We start from the raw sequence: 22,157 nt of genomic DNA, 5'->3' as shown, positions 1-22,157 counted from the left end.
AAAGACAATAAAACCTATTTAGGAACACATTGTTACATCAAAATACATAATTCCGATGAACAAAAGAACTCAAAATTGCACTTTAGAACACAAAGTTTCAGGAAAACTACAGAATTCCCATGAACAAGGAACTCAAACTAAAAGTAATACACACAACTATTGATGATAGTATAATTACATGAAGATATCAACCTATATGAACTGCAAACTACCTAACTCAATTCACACACAGAAAACTATAAAAAGGTTTATAGTAATAATACTAAAGTTGCACACATTTCATAAAGGCAAAAAAAAACATTCATATCAAACTTACAGATACCGGGAAGTGTAATCCTAAAGTCTAAAAAGCTAATTCCTAAAATTCAAATACTGAAAATTATAAAAAGTGCGCATTCATGATACTAAAACTTGCACTTAAAATGCAATAGCAAGATTAAAAAACAAAGAACTCAAACTACAAGTAAAAGTGGACAACTACATTTGCATCTTCAGACACATAAACTTGCACTTCATAAACAACAAAGATACTAGAACTGGCACTTCAGAAATTACAGAATTGCCATGAACAAGGAAGTCAAACTAGAAGTAAAGACAACAAGGACATTTGCATCTTGAGATAGATAAAAAACTAGCACTTCAGAAACAACAAGATACTAAAACTAGCATTTCAGAAACTTAAACTGTCAGAATGAAAAATTCAACTACAAGCATGCTCATGTCAAACCTTCAGTTCAGAAACCTAAAAGTTCTAGTTTACATACATGCATGCTCATGTCAATCTACTACAAAAGTGTAAGCATGCTCATGCCGAGCTAAATATATGCATGCTTATGTTCTGCTACTACTAGGCCTGTAAAGTTCTATCGTAAAGTGTACATGCTTTCACATCACAATCCCTCGAACAACAAAAACTTATACATTAATTCTCTGTCTATTTGACCTATAATCTGCATCAGTTTAACAAAAAATATACACAAAAAAAGATTGGATCTTTCGACATATACAACACAACCAGAATATCAAATATAAACCTACTCAAACCCTGTACATCAAAAAACCGTAAATCCTACTCAGATTCCACGCTCTCCTCCTCCCATTCATAACTTAAGACAAAAAAATCAAAAAAATGTAAACCCTAAAATCAAACCCGATATTAGAAACAAAACCTAACAAACGCATCTAATAAACAGACCATAGACCTAGCTACTACTACTAGAACAAGAAAACAGCGTGAAAGACCAAGATCTGACCACTAAAAAGAGATAAACACACGACTTGAATCAGATATAAGAGCAAATAAACCCTAAGTAAAACAGGGAAACAAACACAATAAAAAGAACAAAGGAGCACAAATACCTCGAAAAGAATAGATGCAGCAACCGCAGACCGTCGTCACTGAATCCCTCCGACTACAACCACCTGCAAACACAAACCAAAAAACAACACAAAAATCACACGCGAATCAGATACAAAAGAGAAAGGGAGTAAATCAAGCAAGAAAACTAGAATAAAGATGAAGAACAATCCGAAGATGGAGCAGATCGAGCAAGAACACCACGAACCCTAGCTCTCGTGTGGGAGGGGAAAAGACAGAGGAGAGACTGAGACGGAGCGGTCGGGGGAGAGTGACTGACACATCCAGAGAGGGGAGGGGATAAGAAAGGAAGCCGCCGACGCTCGGGATTCCTGAAGCGGGCTGCGCGCTGGGCTACTAGGCCTGTTAACGGACGCGCACGCACTAACGGGCGCCCGCCACGCACAACGAGCCCACGGGACAAAATCGACTGACCTAGAATCAGTATCAGTCGATTTTCAACAGGCCCAAACAGTCACCAAATGCACAACAGAAAAAAAACAAAATCACGAATCTCAAAGCATAAACCTATGGCCAGAAAATTGACTGACCCAAAATCAAAAAATCAGCTGACTGAAAAGTAGCTAATTCGTTTCTCAAAACGGTGGATGTGCCAACAAGTCGTGCGGAGAAATTGAACAGATATCTCTATACTAGTGCTCGTTGTCGCTAGGCCTGCTGTTAGAGCCCATTTAAAAAAATGGTGTGAACGCACCATTCATAAGAATGCCATGATTTCTATGCATTTTGATTTTTGGGGAATTTATTTGAAAATTTATAAACCCTAATTTAATTTAGGTATTTATCAAATAGTCAATATTAAGGCTATTCGCATAAAAGGTTTTCCAAACATGCAATGGGGATAGCAATTTTTCCCTATGATGTATGATCTATAATAGCCCTACTATTTTTTGTGCAAGTTTCTAGAATTTTAGGATTTTGAGTTGGTATTATTTAAACCCTATCAAAATTCATATTTTTAAGAATTATTCTAATTATAGAAAAAACCACTGTTCACTTGGCCAACAGTGCAGCCAAGCCGGCCAGTCAGCCAGATTCGCCCCACGAACCAGTAGCTTAGCCAAAGCAATACACACACGACGTGTGACGGTGCCCTGCATCGGGGGTGGCTCACCCAAGGGAGCCCGACGTCGAGTCTACACAAGGGCCCATGAGGCATGGGGCCTAGATGAAACCCTAAGGCAGGGCAGCGCCGTAGACCTTCTTACCCTCCAAGGCAGGGCGGCGACGCTCAGATCGCCTCTATCTACATGTAAACCCTAGTCCCAACCGTGTATATAAGGGGAGGCTAGGGTTCCCTTGTAGACCATCTATTCCTAGACAAAACTCTTGGTAGCAATCTCATACTCCATTGTAAACCCCTCGCACGAGGTATCCCTCCACCATGAATAACAAAAGCAACCAAGATGTAGGGTATTACTCTATGGAGGCCCGAACCTGGGTAAAACCCTTGTGTGATCTCGGATATGTGACTTCCAGCCGCGCTTGGACCCCTACCAAGGGAACTGACTGTATTTTGCACCTTCAATGCGTTAAGTGCCAGTCACACGATCTTATGATCATCCGACGGCTGACGATGCGCCTGAGCGTTGTAGCTACTAACAGGTGGGCCCGGCCTAATCATCATCAACCTCCCACCCGATTTCGTCGAAGCGCGATGTTGCCCAGGTCGCCGTGCACGACCCCACATTTGTAAAATTTGTAAAATCGGGGGGATGCCAAGACCCTAACAGGTGGTCCTCGGCATCCAGTCGATTTACGTATTTGTGAAAGTTTATTTAATAATGTTTTCATTTGTGTTTACATAGAAATAAAAGTGAGTGATCTATATAATAATAGCCAATAGGAAAATTTATGGTTGTGTCACTATATATCCAGCTCCAAAATGTAGATGTTGCCACTAAATTTCTCATAATTGTTGGTGTACCAACAAGTCGTGTGGCGAAACTGAATAGAAGCCTCTACGCGACGTCAGCTCTCGTTGTCGTTAGGTCTGCCTCAATGGTTGTCGTGTTTTATCCCTTTCTTCCTCTATAGCGAAAATACAAAAGTGAACATGGATGCGCGCGCACCCACGTGAATAGTAAATTCATAAAAATTACTAGAAAAAATTAAAATTTTCTGAAATTTCACACTATGAACCTTAGTCGATCATTCTACTCACGTGTGAAGTTTCATGATGTATTAACACCCATAGTATTCTTAGTGAAAAAATACAAATGCGACCATATTATTCATTAAACAGTGTTTTTTAATATAGTTTTGATTAGTTTCGATTTTGTCATTTTTGCTAAGATTATCACGGATGTGATTTCTTCATGAAAATACATATGTGAGTATACCGGTTGACTATGTATATTAAAAAATAAATTCAGATTTTTTAATTTTCTCTAGCATTTTTTTAAATTTACTATTTATAAAAGATGCGCGCGCACCCATATTCACCAAATCCGTGTCCCCTTTATAGGCCCTATCATTGTGCCACATCATCGGCAACGAAGAGGAAGCTAGTGACGCAGCTCTGGAGATGGCAGCGACCGCGGTGGATAGGCGGAATGCCGACGGGCCTAGCGATGCAGCTCTGGAGTTCAGTGAATGTGTCGTTTGTCCCAAAAGGATAAGACATCCACCGTTCCCTTGAACTAGTTTTATGCTTTGAAGTGCATGGTCATTCTCTGTTGCTTCGCGTAGGATGGGTACTATACCTCCTGTTTCCTGTTGAAGATTCAACATGGATGTGCGTGCAGCCATACCATCATAAGCTTATGGAAGAAGGGTTTCACCCCGCTTTATAGATAAAGCAACGATCACCTATAATCCGATATAAACGCACGTCATCACAAGACACGAACACACCCAAGGCAGGATACATAGACGCTGAGCGTAGCAACACCGCCCCAAGCACTATAAGAGTTACCGTGATCCTCAACTGTGAACACGCCACCGTGAAGAGATGAAGCCGCATACGACGAATCGTGGGCTTCAAGATGGCACTTTCAGGAAGGTTACGACACCGGAGCGCCGCCACCGCCCGACCCGAGGATCAGAGTTTTCCCTATAGCAACACGACTGACAATGAGAGCTGCGACGACGCCTTTAAGAAGGGAACAAGCTACGCCACCACCGTTCCGTCCGAGGATAGAGTAGGTTTTCACCACGGCTAACACTGATCACCTCCTCCGAACGCCACACCACGGCGACCAAGCCGCCCACACGGCCATGGCCACCGGGCAGCACTGAGCCACGGACTCTACCCATGAGCACCACGCTCCCACCAACAAGGCCGCCGCCCCGGCATCAAAGACCTTGACACCACCTCACCTGAGACCCGCCTCTACCCCAACCAAGGATACGAGCGGAAAGTCGCACCCCTAGGCAGCCCCCGGCGCTAAGACCCAATAGGCCGGCCAAAACTGGCCTCCATCGACCCGTCCTGCGGCACCGAGCGCGAGACGAGCTCGGTCCTTCTACCCGGTGCATGACGAGCAATGGACCGCAGCTGGGAGAGGACCAACCCTTCGACGAAAGAAGTGACCGGACGACGAGGAGGGGGATCGAAGGTTGAAACGGGCCGCCTACAAAGGAGTTGACGCCGGAAAGCCGGCCGCCGCCGCAGACACCGCAGCCACCGCATGAAGAGTCAATTCTCGAGCTGCCGTGATGCCGGCCCGGCGAATGGAAGCCTCCACGCAGCCACCGCAGCAAGGACGCCCACCCGCGCCACCGGCACCGCCGTGCGCCTCGTCACCACCACGCATCGAGTGTCGTGCCTTGCAAGCCACCGCATCCCGCGCCGCGCTGCACCCGCCGGAGAGGAAGAGGGCCCCGCCGCCGCCCACTTAAGCCAGGCTTTGCCTGGCCGCGCACGCCGACGGCGGCGAGGGAAATGGAGGGCAGGGAGGGCGCGCCGCGCTGCACCCGCCGGAGAGGAAGAGGGCCCCGCCGCCGCCCACTTAAGCCAGGCTTTGCCTGGCCGCGCACGCCGAGGGCGGCGAGGGAAATGGAGGGCGAAATCCTAGCCGCCGCCGCCCGCGGGAGCGGGCGGAGCGAAGGGGAAAGTCTCAGTCGTGTCCACCACCATAAGTTTTTTCTGTGGTTTTCTTCACCATAGTGATCATGTCAAACCTCCAACAGCACTGAACAAGAAATTTAAGTATTGATATTGGCCACTCTGACTGCTGGTTAGCTTGATAGAAAGCTGTTCGACCAAAAGGTAAACTTAAACTCACTGTTATAAAAGGCCAACACATTTTGGAAATGGCCAACACATAGCCCGACTAAGCATTAGGCTCGAGCAACCGCCCCGCCTAATCACCTACAGTAACACCGAAATCATCTGCAAGGACTAGCATGGCAGGTGTAATAATCAAAGAAGGGCACAGCTCATTCGGTGACATAGGTGAATAACTGAACATACCAAACATCTGTTTTTGATGATTTTTTGGTCAGAATGTCGGTGTGAGTTTTTAGAATATAAGAGCGTTTAGATCACTACTTTGATGATCTAAATGCTCTTATAATAGTTTACAGAGGGAGTACTAAGCAAGTTGAGGTCTGGAGGCTAACTGCAAAATTCCTCAAGAATTGACTCTTCACAGTGCTTGACACTGCCAAGGATGGGTTAGTTTTCTGGGAATTCAGAGCAGATGGCCTCAAGAGTCGAGACTCCAACATAATGTGATTTGGCCCCTCACCGAAGCTTAGGCACTTCTCCACTACCCTTTTAGTGAACTGAACACACTCTAGGGAAGCTGCCTCTGAAAAACAACCGATTAATGTGATACTAGCACTTCTTAGTATTCCAAAAAAAGCACTTGCTTATAGTAAATTAAAGGGGGATGCAGGAACCAAACTCGCCAAAGAATTCAGGTGCAAATTTTTGTGCCCTCAAGATCGTTGGCATTTCAGTATATGCCCTAGTACTAACTTATACTGCTCTTCAACCCTGAACTAAAGGGAAAATCAAGCGCAGTACACTTTACAAATATTGTAAGATTTATTTACAGCACACGCTTACAAATATATGAGCGAGACATAAACCATTACCCTGACCCAATCTATATATGTTTACTTATATTCAGGGGGAAAAAATCAACATGACAGAAACCCGATGCCGGTTACTTGGTATACTTGCTTCACTAGCATACTGGCAACAGCAAACATAGATAATTATCACGACGCTTACATCTTGTTTCATCTTCATTTAGTGTGGCATCATTCAATACTTGGACAGCTTCCTATACTCCCAGGTATGCTTCATCTTGTTCATAACTTTCTGTTGCATGGCATCTATGCAACTCAAGAAAGCGCATCTCCAGATCTCCCAGAAAAACAGTGTACCAAACCATAACCACAAACCAGAAACTGTCCCAGCAATCACTGAGTAGTCCATCCAAATGGCTTCAAGATCTTGATGTGAAGTGGTCGTCAGACTTGAACTATTTTTACACGAAATGTTCAACAGAGAGCCACAAAGTCCCAGGTTATTGCTATAAATTGCAGGGCCGTCCAATGTTTGGAGTTGATTGCCTGCAGGTATTTCTCCGGATAGAAGGTTGTTCGAGAGATTAAGAGAGGTGAGGAATATCAAGTTTGTTATGCTAGGAGGAATAGGACCTGATAGTTTGTTCCACGAGAGGTCGAGGGATTCTAACAACTTTAGACTGCCAATGTCCTTCGGGATACCACCAGATAGATAATTTCTTGACAGATTTAGTAACTGGATGCCTCTAAGATTTGTCAACTCTGAAGGAATTTCACCACAGAGAGAATTGCCAGAGAGATCAATACCAGTCACAAATGCATCTCTTCCCTGAAAGGTGTACTCACGTCCCTTCCAAGTTATGTCCATGCGACCATTTTCAAAATCTTCATGGTTGGTAGTAGTATATAATATGCTACTTATTATAACCGGCTGCTTTATGGATGTCTGTCTCATCAAGGAAAAGTTGACAAAGCTTTCTGGTATGGAACCTATGAAATTATTTTCAGCTAGATCAAGCAGTTGAAGATGGGACAGTTGAGATAGCTGCCTGGGAATACTTCCATAGAACATGTTTGATCACAGTCCAAGGATTCTCAGCAAAGGATTGCTTTCCCCTATCCACGGTGGAAGTGCGCCAAACATCTTATTGTTCCCCAGATCCAAAATAACAATGTTTTTAAAGTTCTTTAACATTGCTGGAAAGCAACCTGTGAAGTTATTGTTTGACAGGTGCAGCGACCTTAGCGAAGAACTATAGTGAGTCGAGGTTGGAACTTCCCCGGCAAAAGCATTGGTCGACAGATCCAAGGAGTGTAGTTCTTTCAAGTTCCACAAGCAACCAGGGAGATCTCCGAACAGTTGATTGTTCGATAGATCCAGGAATTGGAGACTGGTTAGGTTACAGAAGGCAGACAGTGATTCTCCAAAGAAGCTGCTATTCTTGGTCACCTTGACAACTGGCAACTGCTTGTTGTCGACGTTAGTAATGATACATGTAAACTTGTTGCCAGACAAGTTGAGAACAGCAAGATATGCCAACAAGGAGATGGTTTCAGGAAGCTCACCCTCAAGATGGTTGGCACTGATGTCAATGAAATACACATATGACAAATTACCGATATGAGATGGTATTGTTCCCGTAAGATGATTCTTTGACAAATCCATTTTTTGCATGTATGGCATGTTTCCCATCTCCAGCGGTATCGAGCCAGTAAAGTTGTTTCCGGAGAGGCTGAGAATATATAACACCTCCCAGTTGCTGATCTGTGATGGGATGTTTCCAGCTAATAAGTTGTTTGCAACATCGAATACCTCAAGGTTTGTCCAGTTTGTAAACATCTCTGAGGGGATGGTACCATTGATATTGTTGTCGCCTACGCTGAAATACGTCATTGTTTGCACCCTGGCAAGAGATGGTGGCAAGCTTCCAAATAAATGATTCCTTCCAGGAACATACCGGTAAGACTAGTAAGGTTCCCCAGCTCAGGTGGAAGAGTAGAAACCAAATCAGCATCACTTATGGCAAGATCCTCGAGCGAGTGAAGCTGGCCGAGTGAGGCAGGGATTGACCCACCAAGCGGGTTGCTGTAAAGGCATAGCAATATCAATGCAGACATCATCCCAAGCTCCTCTGGAATTCCTCCTGTGAGATTATTATTCCCTAGATCTAGTGCCTCGAGCTTTTGGAACCTTGAGAATGGGCGAGGTATCGAGCCAGAGAATCCATTAAAGGACAGATTCAGGTACCCCAACCTTGGGACCATCTGCGGCAGTGAATCTGGTAACGGCCCTGAGAAGGCGTTAGCCGATAGATCGAGGCCTATCATCCCTGTGCAGTTGGTGATGAACTGTGGGAAGGCACCACTGAGATTATTATTGGCTAGAGATAACAACTTCAAACTGGACATAGGTGAGAAGCTGGCATATTCTGGGTTGGTCAAGTGGTTATTTCCCAATTTTAACTTAACAATCATTGGGAGGTGACTGAGTTCGTAAGGGATGGCACCAACAAGATTGTTATAGCTCAAGTCGAGAACAGTGAGGCTGAGAAACAGGGAGATGTTTGCTGGGACAACGCCAACAAGGTTGCTGTTGTTGAGGCTGAGCACTGTGAGGTTCTGGAACGCTGGAGAGTATAAGGCGTGAAGCGTACCATGGAGCCGAACCAAGAGCAGGTAGAGTTGGCAATCGACCATGAGGATAGTGACTTGGTGCTGCCAATCAAAGTGGATTTCCATTGGAGAAGGGCTTCTGCTTCCGGGTTGATCGCCTTGGATGTGTATATCAGCAGGAAAAATGAGACGCATAAGAGTTTCTGCAGCACCATTGCATGCAGTCAGAGTGCTGGTAAAAATGACAAGCTGTGAGCTGATGTTGTTTATTGCCTTCAGACTTCAGAGGTAGTAATACATTGTAGAGTTGTCGCTGGACGAACATATATGCGTACAAAGACTTCAGACTTGGGGTCATCGTGTGAGGAAAATATCAAATCCACCAGTGCTTTGGCCACACCCTTGGGTATCCCATCCCCAGCCTCACAGTGAAGTGATTACTATTCTCCGGTAAGGTGAAGACCGGAGATGTATCTGCTTGTGGCTGCGGTTAACACAGGGCCAAACCAACTGCCAAATCACCCAGTCATTCTCTAGGACTGAACCTCCAGAAACTGAATCCACATAACACTTTTTTTAAGGTGCAACGGTAGGAAGAAAACAGAGGGAGAAATTCCAAATGATCAACTGCTGAATCAACAAATGTATGAAGCAACCTAGTCTGAGGAGGTAACTAGGCACAAGTGCCCAGGAGTTCGTAAGGTGAGCAAAGATCGAAAATATCATAAAAATATATAAAACGCGATGACAAAACATAAATAATTGGAGCTCACAAAATTCCGAGAACGAGAACCGGACTCAGCTCTGTAGGAAATCGATCTCTCAAATCATAACAATTATAAGGCAGCTCTATAGAATCTAGATAAGGACCACATAACTAGATAATTCTAGCTTGTTGGTGAAAGAAAACAAGGAGGCTCAGGAACAACATATTTATATCCATTGCAGAAAGCGGATAAAACAATAGTGCGGAAGCATTGACAGACACTACCATGTGGGAAACACAGTGCCATACTGCAAGGTACGCGCCATCTTCAGCATAAGATTCTGCTGCATGGCATCGGATGCAACAAATGAGAGCAAACGTCCATGTGTTGCAGAAAAGCAATGCTCCAAACCACAACCACAAACCCACTCAGTGATCTAGCAGAGGCAGAGAAGGAACTCTGCATATGTCTATAACAAGAGCCGCTTTTTCAGATATCCGTCCATATGAAAGAATTTAAGACTGTAAATTGAGGCCTTCAGCTTATGAATAAATTTCAGAAGGACCTGACACTGAAAAATTCTTGAACCTGAAGGTGACAACTTTCAGGTTGACACTAAAATAGGGCAATACTGAAAATTAAGTTCAGAATTTTGAGCTCTGTTCATTAAAAAAAAGAGCTCTCAGCTCATAGGATTTGAATTCGAAGCCAAAATGTTTTGAACTTTGTAACTTGAGATTATAAACTTTCAACACAAATATACTGCGACAACTTGCGCGGCTCAATACTTCTGATAGAAAAATACTCAACAGCATGGGAAACTTAATCCGGCGCCAAGAGGTCGGTGGTGATTTTGGGCTGTTAGAGTTAATCAGTTAAACATGACCTTGAGTGTCCATGTCTGATTCCATACATGTGTATGTTCGTGTAGGTTTCAAAGCAATCACCAAGTAGGAGTAGTAGTATATGTACCCTTGCACCCTTGTAAAAGGCCTTTGGCAATACGCTGGTTTGGAACTCTCGCCGCAATGGCTGCTCCGTTGTGGCACCTATTTTATTTGAAATTGAAGAGCTAGCTCAGACTTTTAATTCTTTTGTAATTCAGCATGTAAAGAGAGCAGCTAATGGTCCAGCTCACTTATGTGCCAAGCGTGCTTGTACTGTGACTGTTACCGAGAGCTGGCTCTCTGAAACTCCGAGTTTTCTGGTCAGCGGCTTGCTAGCTGATTGCCCAGCAAACACTTTCGTATAAATAAAGCTCTCAGTTTTCTGCCAAAAAACAACACTGATTTGGAAGGGACCAAGACTGCGTCGCTTCATCATCATCACCGTCTTGCGGGGCTGGGCAATAGGGACAGGAGCAAGCTAAGCCAATGGAGAGGGAGAAGCCGTCACCACATATGTCTCGATCCCACCCCTTCGTCCTATCAAATATCCAAATTTCTTGAGTAGATGCGACTTCCTTCACACTTTTTTCTATTGGCTCGATTCATTTGATGATACTAGCATGCGTTTTGTGAGGCGGATCCAGGAGTCTGAGGTCAGAGAGGCCCTAATTGTATCTCATTAAGTTGTGAAGAGGTCTCAGAGACATAACGATAGTATGGCTACTAAACTTTTCAACCATATTTTTTTCTGGCTGAGTATATTAATACCAATCTTCAAGAACAAGGTTCAAAATTGTACTAATTACCATGCAATTAAGTTGATGAGCCATACAATGAAGCTGGGGGAGAGAGTTATTGAGCACCGTTTAAGAAGAATGACAAGTGTGACAAAAAATCATTTTGATTTCATGATTGAGCGGTCGACCATGTAAGTCAATTCCTTGATACGGCAACTTATGAAGAGATATAGAGAGCAAAAGAAGGGCCTTCATATGGTGTTCATTGACTTGAAGAAGACCTTAAGATACCGCAGAATGTCATGTGGTGAGCCTTGAAAAACCTCCAAAAGTCTGCAATGAATGAATAAACATTATAGCCCACAAGCATGGAACCTCCAAAAGTCCGCGATGGATGAAAAATGCACTATTTATATGCAAGACACACACACACCCACTGTTATCCAGTTACACAAATAATTCATACAGTTCAACTCACACAATTCACAGAATCAAACCAACTATACAAACAACCGAAGCAAAGCTCAAAAAAACTACAGACCGCAACCATGAAACGTACTCCCTCTATATCAAAATATAAGACATTTTTGACACTATCGTACATAACTACAACTCACATAATTGAGAGAATCAGAACCTAATACAAATATGTACCAAATTGGTCTCTCCCATATTGTTACAAAACTATAAAAGGTCAATTTTGTTCACACCAGAACAGAGAACTGTTTGTTGGTGACAGAGAACAAATAGAACAGCCATGAACAATACATCTATATCCGCTGCATATAAAGTAAAAGTCGGAAAAGAAATTCTATTTTTGTCTATGGAGTCACAACCGAGGTCGTGATAAATCCTTCATGAACGCCTAAAAGCGGGAAACAGAGTGTCATACTGCCAGGTAGACACCATCTTTTGCATAACAGTCTGCTGCATGGCATCGATGCAATTGAAGAACGTAATCCTCCAGATGTTCCAGAAAAACAATGTTCCAAACCATATCCAGAAACCAAAGACAGTTCCAGCAATCACTGAGTAGTACAGCCACAAAGTTTCAAGTTCATGGTCATGTTCATTTGGCTGATCCAGCACTGTTGCAGAACTTGAATCATGCTTGCATGGAGTGCTCAGGGGGAGACCACAAAGTCCCAGGTTGTTGCTGTATATTGACGGGTCATTGAGTGTTTGGAGCTGATTGCCTGTAGGTATCTCTCCTGATAGTAGATTGTTGGACATATTGAGCAAGCTTAGGCACAACAAATCTGATATGCTTGGAGGAATACGGCCCGAGAGTTTATTCCAGGAGAGGTCAAGAGACTCCACATTTTTCAAACTCCCAATGTTTTTTGGGATACCACCGGATAAATTATTTCTTGATAGGTTCAGGAACCGCAGGGCTTGATGATTTACTAACTGAGCAGGAATCTCACCTGAAAGGAAGTTGCTTGACAGATCAATACCAGTCATAAGCGTAATTGTCTTATGGAAAGTATAATCGCGTCCCTTCCAGATTATGTCCATCTGACCATCATATGAATAATGCGTACCAGTGTACATATAAGGCATATCCCCGAATGTTTCAAAGCTTGCAAGGATAGCACTTACATCCATTTCTGGCGTTGTCTCTATCATGCAAGTAAAGTTTGCGAAACTTACTGGAATAGAACCTGTAAGATTGTTTTCAGCTAGGTCAAGCAACTGGAGATGAGAGAGTTGTGATACCTCCCAAGGAATACTTCCATGAAACATATTTGACCGTAGTCGGAGAATTCTTAGCATAGAGAGGCTAGCTCCTATCCATGAAGGAATTGTGCCAGAAAACATATTGTCTCCAAGATCCAAAATTACTAAGCTTTCCAAGTTCTTTATAAGAGATGGAAAATATCCAGAGAAGCTGTTGTTGGACAAATGTACTGATTCTAATGGAGAAGCATCATTCGTCAAGGTTGTGACTTCTCCAACAAAGGCATTGCTTGACAAATCCATGTATGTAAGATTAGGCAGGTTCCATAAGCAACCAGGGAGCATTCCAGACAGGAGATTGTTTGATAGGTCCAAGAACTGTAGATGACGTTGCTTACAGAAATCCTTGTTGATGACACCTGTCAACCTGTTACCGAACAAGAATATGTAGTTGACAGATAGGAGCGACAAGCTCGCTGGAATCTCTCCCTCCAAGTGGTTGCTGCTAAGGTCAAGGAATTGTAATAAGAATGATAATTTACCAAACCCCGATGGTATCATGCCTGTAAGATGGTTATTGGACAAGTCTAGCACCCGCAGGGAAGATCCTAGCTCCGTGGGGATTGAGCTGTTGAAGCAGTTGCCAGAAAGGAGGAGGTACTGCAGGGACTCCCATCTGCTGATCTCCCGTGGAATGCTTCCGGTGAAGGAGTTGTTTGCAATACTGAAAAAGCCAAGTTCAGTCCAGTTTGAAAACAATTCTAGTGGGATGTTGCCACTGAGAAGGTGGTTGTTCCCAACATCAAAGTTTAGAATTTGGCCCATCATTGAAAAGGATGGTGGCAAACCTCCAGATAGCATGTTCCACGATAGGTGCAAGGACTCAAGACTAGTAAGGTTACCGAATTCACTCGGTATGAGTCCGGAGAACATGTTGGAGGACATATCAAGAAATAGTAAATTTGGAACCATATCTGGCAGAGTCTCAGGTATTGAACCCGAGAAGAAGTTACCTGATAGGTCGAGGTCCTCCAACCTAACATTGGTGCGGTTCAGGATGAACTGTGGAAAAGTGCCGTTGAGATTGTTATCATTTAGATGTAAGGTCTGCACGGTGGACAAAGGCAAGAACTTGGCAGGGTCTGGGTTGGTTAAGTAGTTATTTCCCAGATCGATGTAATGAATCCATGGGAGCTTGCCGAGTTGATGGGGGGTCACACCAACAAAATAGTTGTTGCTCAAATCCAGGTAGGTCAAGGTGAGCAGCAGCGATATGTTTTCTGGGATGGTACCGACGAGGTTGTTGCCACAGAGGTCGAGTGTGGTGATGTTCCGGAACGCCGGGAAGTACAAGGCGTCGAGCGTGCCATTGAGGCTTAACCAGGATAGGTCGAGTGCGGTAACATGGCCGGCATGGCCACAGGTGACGCCGAACCAATTGCAGGTCGATTCGGCATGCGACCATGATGACAGGTAGGTGGAATTGAGCAAAGTGGACTTCCACCGGAGGAGTGCTTCTCCTTCCGGGCTGATTGCACTGGCTATGCATAGCAGCATATGCAAAGCTGTCAAACATGAGAGCTTGTATTGTGGTGCCATCGCTCAAGGGTGTGGCTGGATAGACTCTGTGTTTGCCCCTCCAGTCGAACAGCCAGCATGTCTATTATAGAAAAGATTTACTGCTCTTGAGATGTCAGCTGCGTTGGCAAGAAAATGGAGGTCATTAGTCAGCAGTATAGATTGGCAATAGTAGAATGGGTCAGCAGTAGGTTGGCAGTCTATTATACAAACTTGTCTGGACGGGCATATGTCTACAGAGACTGAAGACTTGGTCATCCTGTGAAGAAAGCACAGGACCCAGCCAACAATGGAAGCTGGCCAGTATGGTGGTGAATGAGACAGACGGCCACGTATATATGTGGTTGTGGTGAATGAGACTGTCTGTTAACAGAAAGCCAAGTCACCTGCCCAACTGCATTGCCCAAGTAACACAAGCTAGTCAATATCTGGGAGCTGACTGATGAAACTCCTTTTTCCCCCGAGGACACACAAGCTCCGTTCAACAGTGCCATTGTGTCACGAAAGAGAAGTCAGTCAATGGGAGTGACCGCAAAGGTTCAACATCACTGTTGCTAGAACAAATTACCAGCCATGAAAAAGGTTTCCAAAAGGAGCAGCGAAATCAAAGAACAGGAAAAAAGCCAGAAAATACAAAGTAACATAATCTAGAAAAGAATGACAAACTAAGTAGTATCACAGGCCACACGAAAGGAACTTCCAAAAAGTCGCAAAGGAAAGTGATAAATCTTAATTAAGCAACAGCGCTGTATTTGAGCTTCTGTATCTACAAATCACCTAGTTATCCAGGAGCTCTTTTATGGTACAAATGCTAATTTCAGTATCCCGGCAAACCTGCTGTGCTTCTAGAACGAGATGAAGAAGCATATAGGAATTAGTTATCACAAAAAGAAGACAGAAAAGGTTGGTTACCCAAACAATAGCCGTAATGCAAGAGCACAACAACTTCGATAGATGCAAATTCTGAGACGGTTTACATGCTGGTAAACTACCGAGTCTGCAGGTTAACTTGAAAAGAGACGATAAGACACAAGTATCCAATGGCTGCACAGAGCAGAGCCTGCATCCATGAAATGCAAACCAAAAAAATAATGAGAACTCAAATCTCTAGAAGATTACAGTTTTAAAATTACAGAACACTAATCAGGCTGGAGGAACAATCAAACTAAGAACTGTTCGAGCAATCAATTGTAACTTTGGAGAAGAAGATGACTGGAAGGAGTGCACAAGCTCTCGGTCAGAGAAGGCATGCGACAGGGTGTACTGCTCCAGTATAAAGCTTTGCTTGATAAGAACAAATGTGCAATACAGAGAGTAGTATTTGGTCAGATGAGGATACCATACGCCATACACAAACACATGTCGCAGCAATTGCAAAATCAACAAAACAAAACAAAAAAAAGCAGCCACAAAATTGTTGACTTGGTTGTCTATTTCCTACTATGACTAGTACAGAACTGTAACTTTTCCCTCTCCCTCCATCATATGACAAATCAAGCACGTAATGCTTACCTCCTTGCGGGGAGAAAATCTATTCATCATTCAAAGGGGAAAGAGCCAACTTAATTTCTTTTTGCATCCTAAAAAATTTAATTTGTTTTTCCAAGTTCAGGTTTTTTTTAATTTCAAGCCAGTGTATGGATTGCTTTTTATTTTGTGACTACAGGGAAGACACCAAGATGCACACGCATGCATACCAGAACACACACACATTCACTCGATCATCATCTGGTCGCACACTTCACCGCTGAGACATCACTGAATGCTCTTAAGGTTCTCACTTAATGTTGGGTTTCGAGGAACCTTGTATGCACATCATAGGAACATGTAGCACTGAGATGGAATAAGATAGCATGTCCTGGTGTGACAGACAAATGACTGGAAGAAAGTCGTCAGGTTTGATGTACAGAAAGCTGTAGTCATGGGGGTGTCATTGCCAGTGATGCAGCACCATTTTCTCCAGGGAACAATTTAACAAGCAAGAAGCAGTGTGTGCTCCCCTTGAAGATCACTACGTGTAGTTAAAGTCTTGATACAGATGCAGCCTCGGGAGAAGTACTAGGATATGGAGTAAAATTCCAGTGCATGCTGGAGGTTTCACTATTTGAAGGGGTAGGTAGGCTCGAAGGCAGTTCCAATGTATGCTACCTGAAACTGCTCTTCAACTCTGAACAACAGGAAAAATCTTGCACAATAGGCTTCAGAAATATTATAAGATTTACAACATACACTTACAAGAACATGAGCGAGACACAAACCGTTACCCTGACTAAAGCTACACAACAAACTTGTCTAGAACCTTCAAACAAAATATGTCCACTGGAACATTGGTAATTCTTGAGCGTACTGGGAACAGAAACAGATATAATTATCACGACGCTTACATCTTGCTTCATCTTCATTTGGTGTGGTGTCATTCAATACTTGGACAACTTTCTATACCTCGGATATGCTTCATCTTCCTCATAACTTTCTGTTGCATGGCATCTATGCAACTCAAGAAAGCACATCTCCAGGGCTTCCAGAAAAACAATGTGCCAAACCATATCCAGAAACCAAATATTGTTCCAGCGATCACTGAGCAGTACATCCACATGGTTTCAAGTTCATCATGATGTTCCTTTCCCACATCTGATGTGGTCGTCGGACTTGAACCATGTTTACATGAAATGTTCAATACAGAGCCACAAAGTCCCAGGTTATTGCTATAAATTGACGGGTCATCCAATGTTTGGAGTTGATTCCCTGTAGGTATCCCTCCTGACAGAAGATTGCTCGAAAGATTAAGGGAGCTGAGGAATATCAGGTTTGATATGCTAGGAGGAATAGGACCTGATATCTTGTTCCAAGAGAGGTCAAGAGATTCTAAAAACTTTAGGCTGCCAATATCCTTTGGGATACTACCAGATAGACAATTTCTTGACATATTTATTAACTGGATGCCTCTAAGATTTGTCAGCTCCGGAGGTATAGCACCAAAAAGAGAATTGGCAGAGAGATCAATACCTGTCACAAATGCATCTCTTCCCCGGAAAATGTAATCCTGTCCTTTCCAAATTACAACCATAGTGCCACTGTATATATATCCAAAGGTGGCATATTGTAGGACGATTGTTATACCTGGCTGCATCGTGGGTGCCTGCCTCATGAAGCATAAGTTGGCGAAACTTTCTGGTATGGAACCTATAAAATTATTCTCAGCTAGATCAAGCAGTTGGAGATGGGAGAGTTGTGATAGCTGCCAGGGAATACTTCCATAGAACATGTTTGATCGCAGTCCGAGAATCCTCAGCAAAGGATTGCTTTGCCCTATCCATGGAGGAATTACACCAGAAATATTATTGTTCCCGAGATCCAAAATAACAAGGCGTCTGAAGTTCTTCAACACAGCTGGAAAGCAACCTGTAAAGTTGTTGTCTGACAGGTGCAGGGACCTTAGTGAAGAATTACAGCAACTTGAGGTTGGAATTTCACCAGCAAAAGCATTGCTCGATAAATCTAAGGATTGCAAATCTTTCAAGTACCAAAAGCAACCAGGAAGCTCACCAGACAACTGATTGTTTGATAGATCCAAGAGTTGCAGAAGTGGTAACTGACAAAAGGCAGATGGCAATTCTCCCATGAAGCTGTTGTCGTTTTTATCTTTTGCCACCTTGGCAGACGGCAACTGCCTGTTGTCAATATTAGGAATGATACCCGTAAACTTGTTGCCAGACAAGATGAGAGCAACAAGATTTATCAATGCAGACATGGTTGCAGGAAGCTCTCCGTCAAGGTGGTTGGATCTGATGGCAAGGAATTTCAAAGATGTTGCATTGCCGATATGAGATGGTATCACTCCAGTAAAGTGATTCTTTGACATGACCAAAAACTGCAAGTTCGGCAAGCTGCCCATCTCTACTGGGATGGAACCAGTAAAGTTGTTGTTTGAGAGGAGGAGAGTGATTATCTCTTTACAGTTACCAATCTGCGATGGGATGCTTCCAGCTAACAAGTTTTTGGCAACATCGAATACCGCAAGATTAGTCAAGTTTGAAAACATCTCTGACGGGATGATACCATCGATATAGTTGTCATGTACAATGAACCAGGACATTCCTTGCATCCTGGCCAAAGATGGTGGCAAACTTCCAAATAGCTGGTTATGTGCCAGATCCAAGTGCCCGAGATTAGTAAGGTTCCCCAACTCGGGTGGAAGAGTAGAAACCAAACCAGCATTTCTGATATTGAGTTGCTCTAGTAACTGAAGCTGCCCAAGTGAGGCTGGGATGAACCCACCAAGTGAATTGTCACTCAGTGAAAGAACTCGCAATCCAGGTACCAACCCAAGCTCCTCTGGGATCCCTCCTGTAAGATTATTTTCGTTGAGAAGCAGTATCTCAAGCTTCTGGAGCCTCGAGAGTGAGCGAGGTATCACGCTAGAGAATCCATTAGCTGACAGATCTAGATACCTCAACCTTGGGACCATTTCCGGCAGTGAATCTGGTAACAGCCCTGAGAAGTCATTACCTGACAAATCAAGGAATTGCATCCTCACATTGGTGTAGTTGAGGATGAATTGTGGGAAGGTTCCACTGAGATTATTGTTAGCTAGAGATAATAGCTTCAAGCTGAACATAGGCAAGAACTTGTCAAATTCTGGGCTAGTCAATTGGTTATTTCCCAGATTAACCTCGACTAGTATTGGTAGCTTGCTGAGTTGGTAGGGGATGGCACCGACAAGATTGTTGTTGCTCAAGTCCAAAATGGTGAGCGTGAGCAAAAGGGATATGTTTGCCGGGATGGTGCCAACAAGATTATTGCTGTTGAGTTTGATCTTGATGAGATTCTGGTACGCAGCAGAGTAGAAGGCGTGTAGCGTACCATGGAGCCCAAAGCCGGAAAGGTGGAGCTTGGTAACATGTCCGGCAGCGTCACAGGTGACGCCGGACCAAGAGCACGTAGAGTTGGCAATTGACCACGAGGGCAACGGGTTGGCACCAATCAAAGTGGACTTCCATCGGAGTAGTGCTTCAGCTTCGGGGTTGATTGCCTTGGCTGTGCATACTAGCAGGAAAATTGAGATGTGGAAGAGTTTCTGCACTGCCATTGCAGCAGGTTATAGTGTTGGTAAGGAAATGGCAAGCTGCAGGGTGCTCTATGCATTGCATTTGGAAATAGCTAGAGTAAACACAGAACAAATACATAATTGCACAAAAGTACAAATACGTTGTAATGCTCTCGCTGAACAGGTATATGGGTGCAAAGACTTCAGAGTTGGGGTCGTGGGAGGGAAATAACAAATCTAGAGTCAGTGCTTTCAGGCCACACTCTTGGGCATCCTGATTCCCAGCCTCACAGGGAAGTGACTAGTAGTCTCCGGTAAGGTCATGACCGATGACTGACTATGTCTATGTCAGTTCACGGTGCCTCCAAAATGTCACAAAGAAAGAAAAACGAGTACAACCCTTCATGTTAGTTTGCCCCTGTGGATGTGAGCTTAAGTACTAAAATCATCAGATTATGCAAATAAGTTTTCAGGGACGACACGACAAGATTGTTTTTGTTTAGGTTGATGAGGTTTTGGAAAGCTGCAGGGTAGAAGGCATGGAGTGTACCATTGAGGCGGATGTTAGGATATCTCAGTAACACAGCCGACGGCATCAGTCACAGGTGCCGCTGAACCATGAAGACAGAGTGTTGGCCATCGACCACGAGGACAGCGAACTGGCACCAACCAAAGTGCTTCTTCCAAGTTGATCGCCTTGGCTGTACACATTAGCAAAAAAAATTGAGATGTGGAAGAATGCCGCATCTAACAATAATGTGACTCAGGAGAAGCCCAGCCAAATGTGCCTGATAAAACAATGATATCGTAGCAACTTTAGAATTACAGATACTAATCGGGCGGGAAGAACAACCAAATAAAGATCTGCCTGGGCAATCCATTGTGACTTTGGAAAAGAAGACGAAAGGAGTGCACAAATTCCCAGTCAATAGAGCGCGTGGAATGAGGTGTACTAGTTCAACATCTTGCTAGATCAGACCACATGTACAAGATAAGGACACCACATCTCAGACAAACAAATTTCACTTTCGTAGCAATTGCCAAATTAAATAAATAAATAAATAAGGCGGCCAATGAATTTACAGATGACGACATAACAAGGTCGCATATCGCTTTCCTCTCCATTGTAGGAAAAAACAAGCAGATTAAATATTGAAGAAACGGCCTAAGAAATGCGTACCTTTCCCAGAGACTCCTAGCCGTGGTTGGTCTGTCGACCGGCGGCCCCGACGAGGGTTGGGGAATGGGCGCTCGTGCGGGGCGGTGGTGGGCGGCGAGGTGGTGCCGGGCGGAACGGTCTCGTGTTTTGGTAGGGGGTGCTCCAAAGCCGCGCGGTGGCGGGGGAGGGCGACGGCGGCACTGCCGGCGCCGAAGCGGGCCGGCGAGGTGCAGCAATCGGCAGCCAAAGCATGAAGATTTATTTTTTCGAGACATTGACAAGCATGAAGATAGAAGTAAGTAAAGTAAGTTGGGCCTTCGGCCTCCCTCAAAACACCGTTGCCTTCGGCCTCCCTCAAAACACTGTTGGGCCTTTGGCCAGGCCCAGTGAAGAGACCACTCACTCTCTCAGTCAGATCGAATTCTGAATAAAGAAGTTTAATTCGTTTGCCAAAAAGTGTAGTGTATAAAGAATGGGGGCTGCTACGCATCGGCCGCCGTCGCCTCGCAAGCCGTGGGATCTGACATAGATCTAGTGGGGTCAACGTCTTATCTCTACTTTGCAACAAAGACCTTGTTGCAGAAACATTTGTAATAGAGGTTGTGTTGCGGGATTTTTGTACAACAGAGGTTGTGTTGCCGGATTTTTGTGCAACGGAGGTTATGTTGCGGAATACTTTTGCAACAGAGATTGTGTTGCGGATTCTTTTTACAAGAAAGGTCTTGTTGCGGATATTATTTTTTACAATAGAGGTCTTATTGCGATCTTTTTTGCAACGAAGATTTTGTTGTCGATTTTTTTGCAACAGAGGTTTTGTTGCACTTTTTTTGCAACAGCGGTGATGTTGCAGAAGTGGACGGCGCCCTGCGTCATCGATGTCGAGCAGGTCTTCTTCTTCATCACCCGGTAGCAGCAGAAGGGGCGTCGTCGATCGAGAAGAGGGGGAGGAGAGAGGGTGGGTGGTGGTGGAGGCGGCCAACGACCGCGACGGCCGAGCGCGTGCTCGCTGGCAGAGAGGATGGATGATGAAACAACGGCCAACGTGTGGATACTTGAGAGAGAGAGAGCAAGAGAGAAGAAATCGATCCATGAAGAAGAGGAGTAGTGAGCGGTGACTTTTGTGAGGATAAAGATCAGGGCATGGTAGACACAGATATTTCTGGACACCGGTGGGCTCCTGTGGCCAGAACATGTGACGCGCATTGGGAAAACGATCAAATCCAAATCCAACGGCCACGCGCCCGATCGATGTAATGATGCCATCCACTAGTTGAGGGGAATCTTTTTTCTTAATATACTGCCTCCATTTCTAAATATAAGATGTTGGGGCAATTTAATAGTATTTTTTTAAAATGAACGAATAAACATAAAAAAGGCAGAACAAACTT

The 22,157-nt window shown here is 44.1% G+C and overlaps 2 protein-coding genes across 4 annotated transcripts; both read right to left on the bottom strand.

The window, feature by feature from the left end:
- Positions 1–6,596: 6,596 nt before the first annotated feature.
- On the bottom strand, positions 6,597–21,682 carry LOC123143937 (uncharacterized). Of its 3 annotated transcripts, XM_044562927.1 has the most exons (9): positions 20,791–21,682; positions 20,161–20,311; positions 12,198–15,623; positions 11,587–11,638; positions 10,820–11,046; positions 10,654–10,730; positions 8,320–9,177; positions 7,571–8,236; positions 6,597–7,351 (listed from the first exon to the last, which is right to left on the bottom strand). In XM_044562927.1, exons 3-9 carry the CDS (start codon positions 14,582–14,584, stop codon positions 6,597–6,599), a joined length of 5,022 nt encoding a protein of 1,673 aa, XP_044418862.1. In that variant the 5' UTR covers positions 14,585–15,623; positions 20,161–20,311; positions 20,791–21,682. The 3 variants fall into 3 exon arrangements, 1 of the variants encoding a protein (XP_044418862.1); XR_006471146.1 differs by lacking the exons at positions 6,597–7,351; positions 7,571–8,236; positions 8,320–9,177; positions 10,654–10,730; positions 10,820–11,046 and having other exon boundaries at positions 11,342–11,638; positions 15,476–15,623; positions 20,791–21,203; XR_006471145.1 differs by lacking the exons at positions 6,597–7,351; positions 7,571–8,236; positions 8,320–9,177; ... (1 more) ...; positions 10,820–11,046; positions 12,198–15,623 and having other exon boundaries at positions 11,342–11,638; positions 20,791–21,183.
- LOC123143938 (receptor-like protein 52) lies at positions 16,664–20,140 on the bottom strand. The gene is made up of 2 exons (XM_044562928.1): positions 17,006–20,140; positions 16,664–16,761 (listed from the first exon to the last, which is right to left on the bottom strand). Exons 1-2 carry the CDS (start codon positions 19,650–19,652, stop codon positions 16,664–16,666), a joined length of 2,745 nt encoding a protein of 914 aa, XP_044418863.1. The 5' UTR covers positions 19,653–20,140.
- Positions 21,683–22,157: the final 475 nt, after the last annotated feature.

Source organism: Triticum aestivum, chromosome 6D, assembly GCF_018294505.1.
Source record: "Triticum aestivum cultivar Chinese Spring chromosome 6D, IWGSC CS RefSeq v2.1, whole genome shotgun sequence".
NCBI lineage: Eukaryota > Viridiplantae > Streptophyta > Magnoliopsida > Poales > Poaceae > Triticum > Triticum aestivum.
This window is presented reverse-complemented; position numbering and strand designations above follow the sequence as displayed.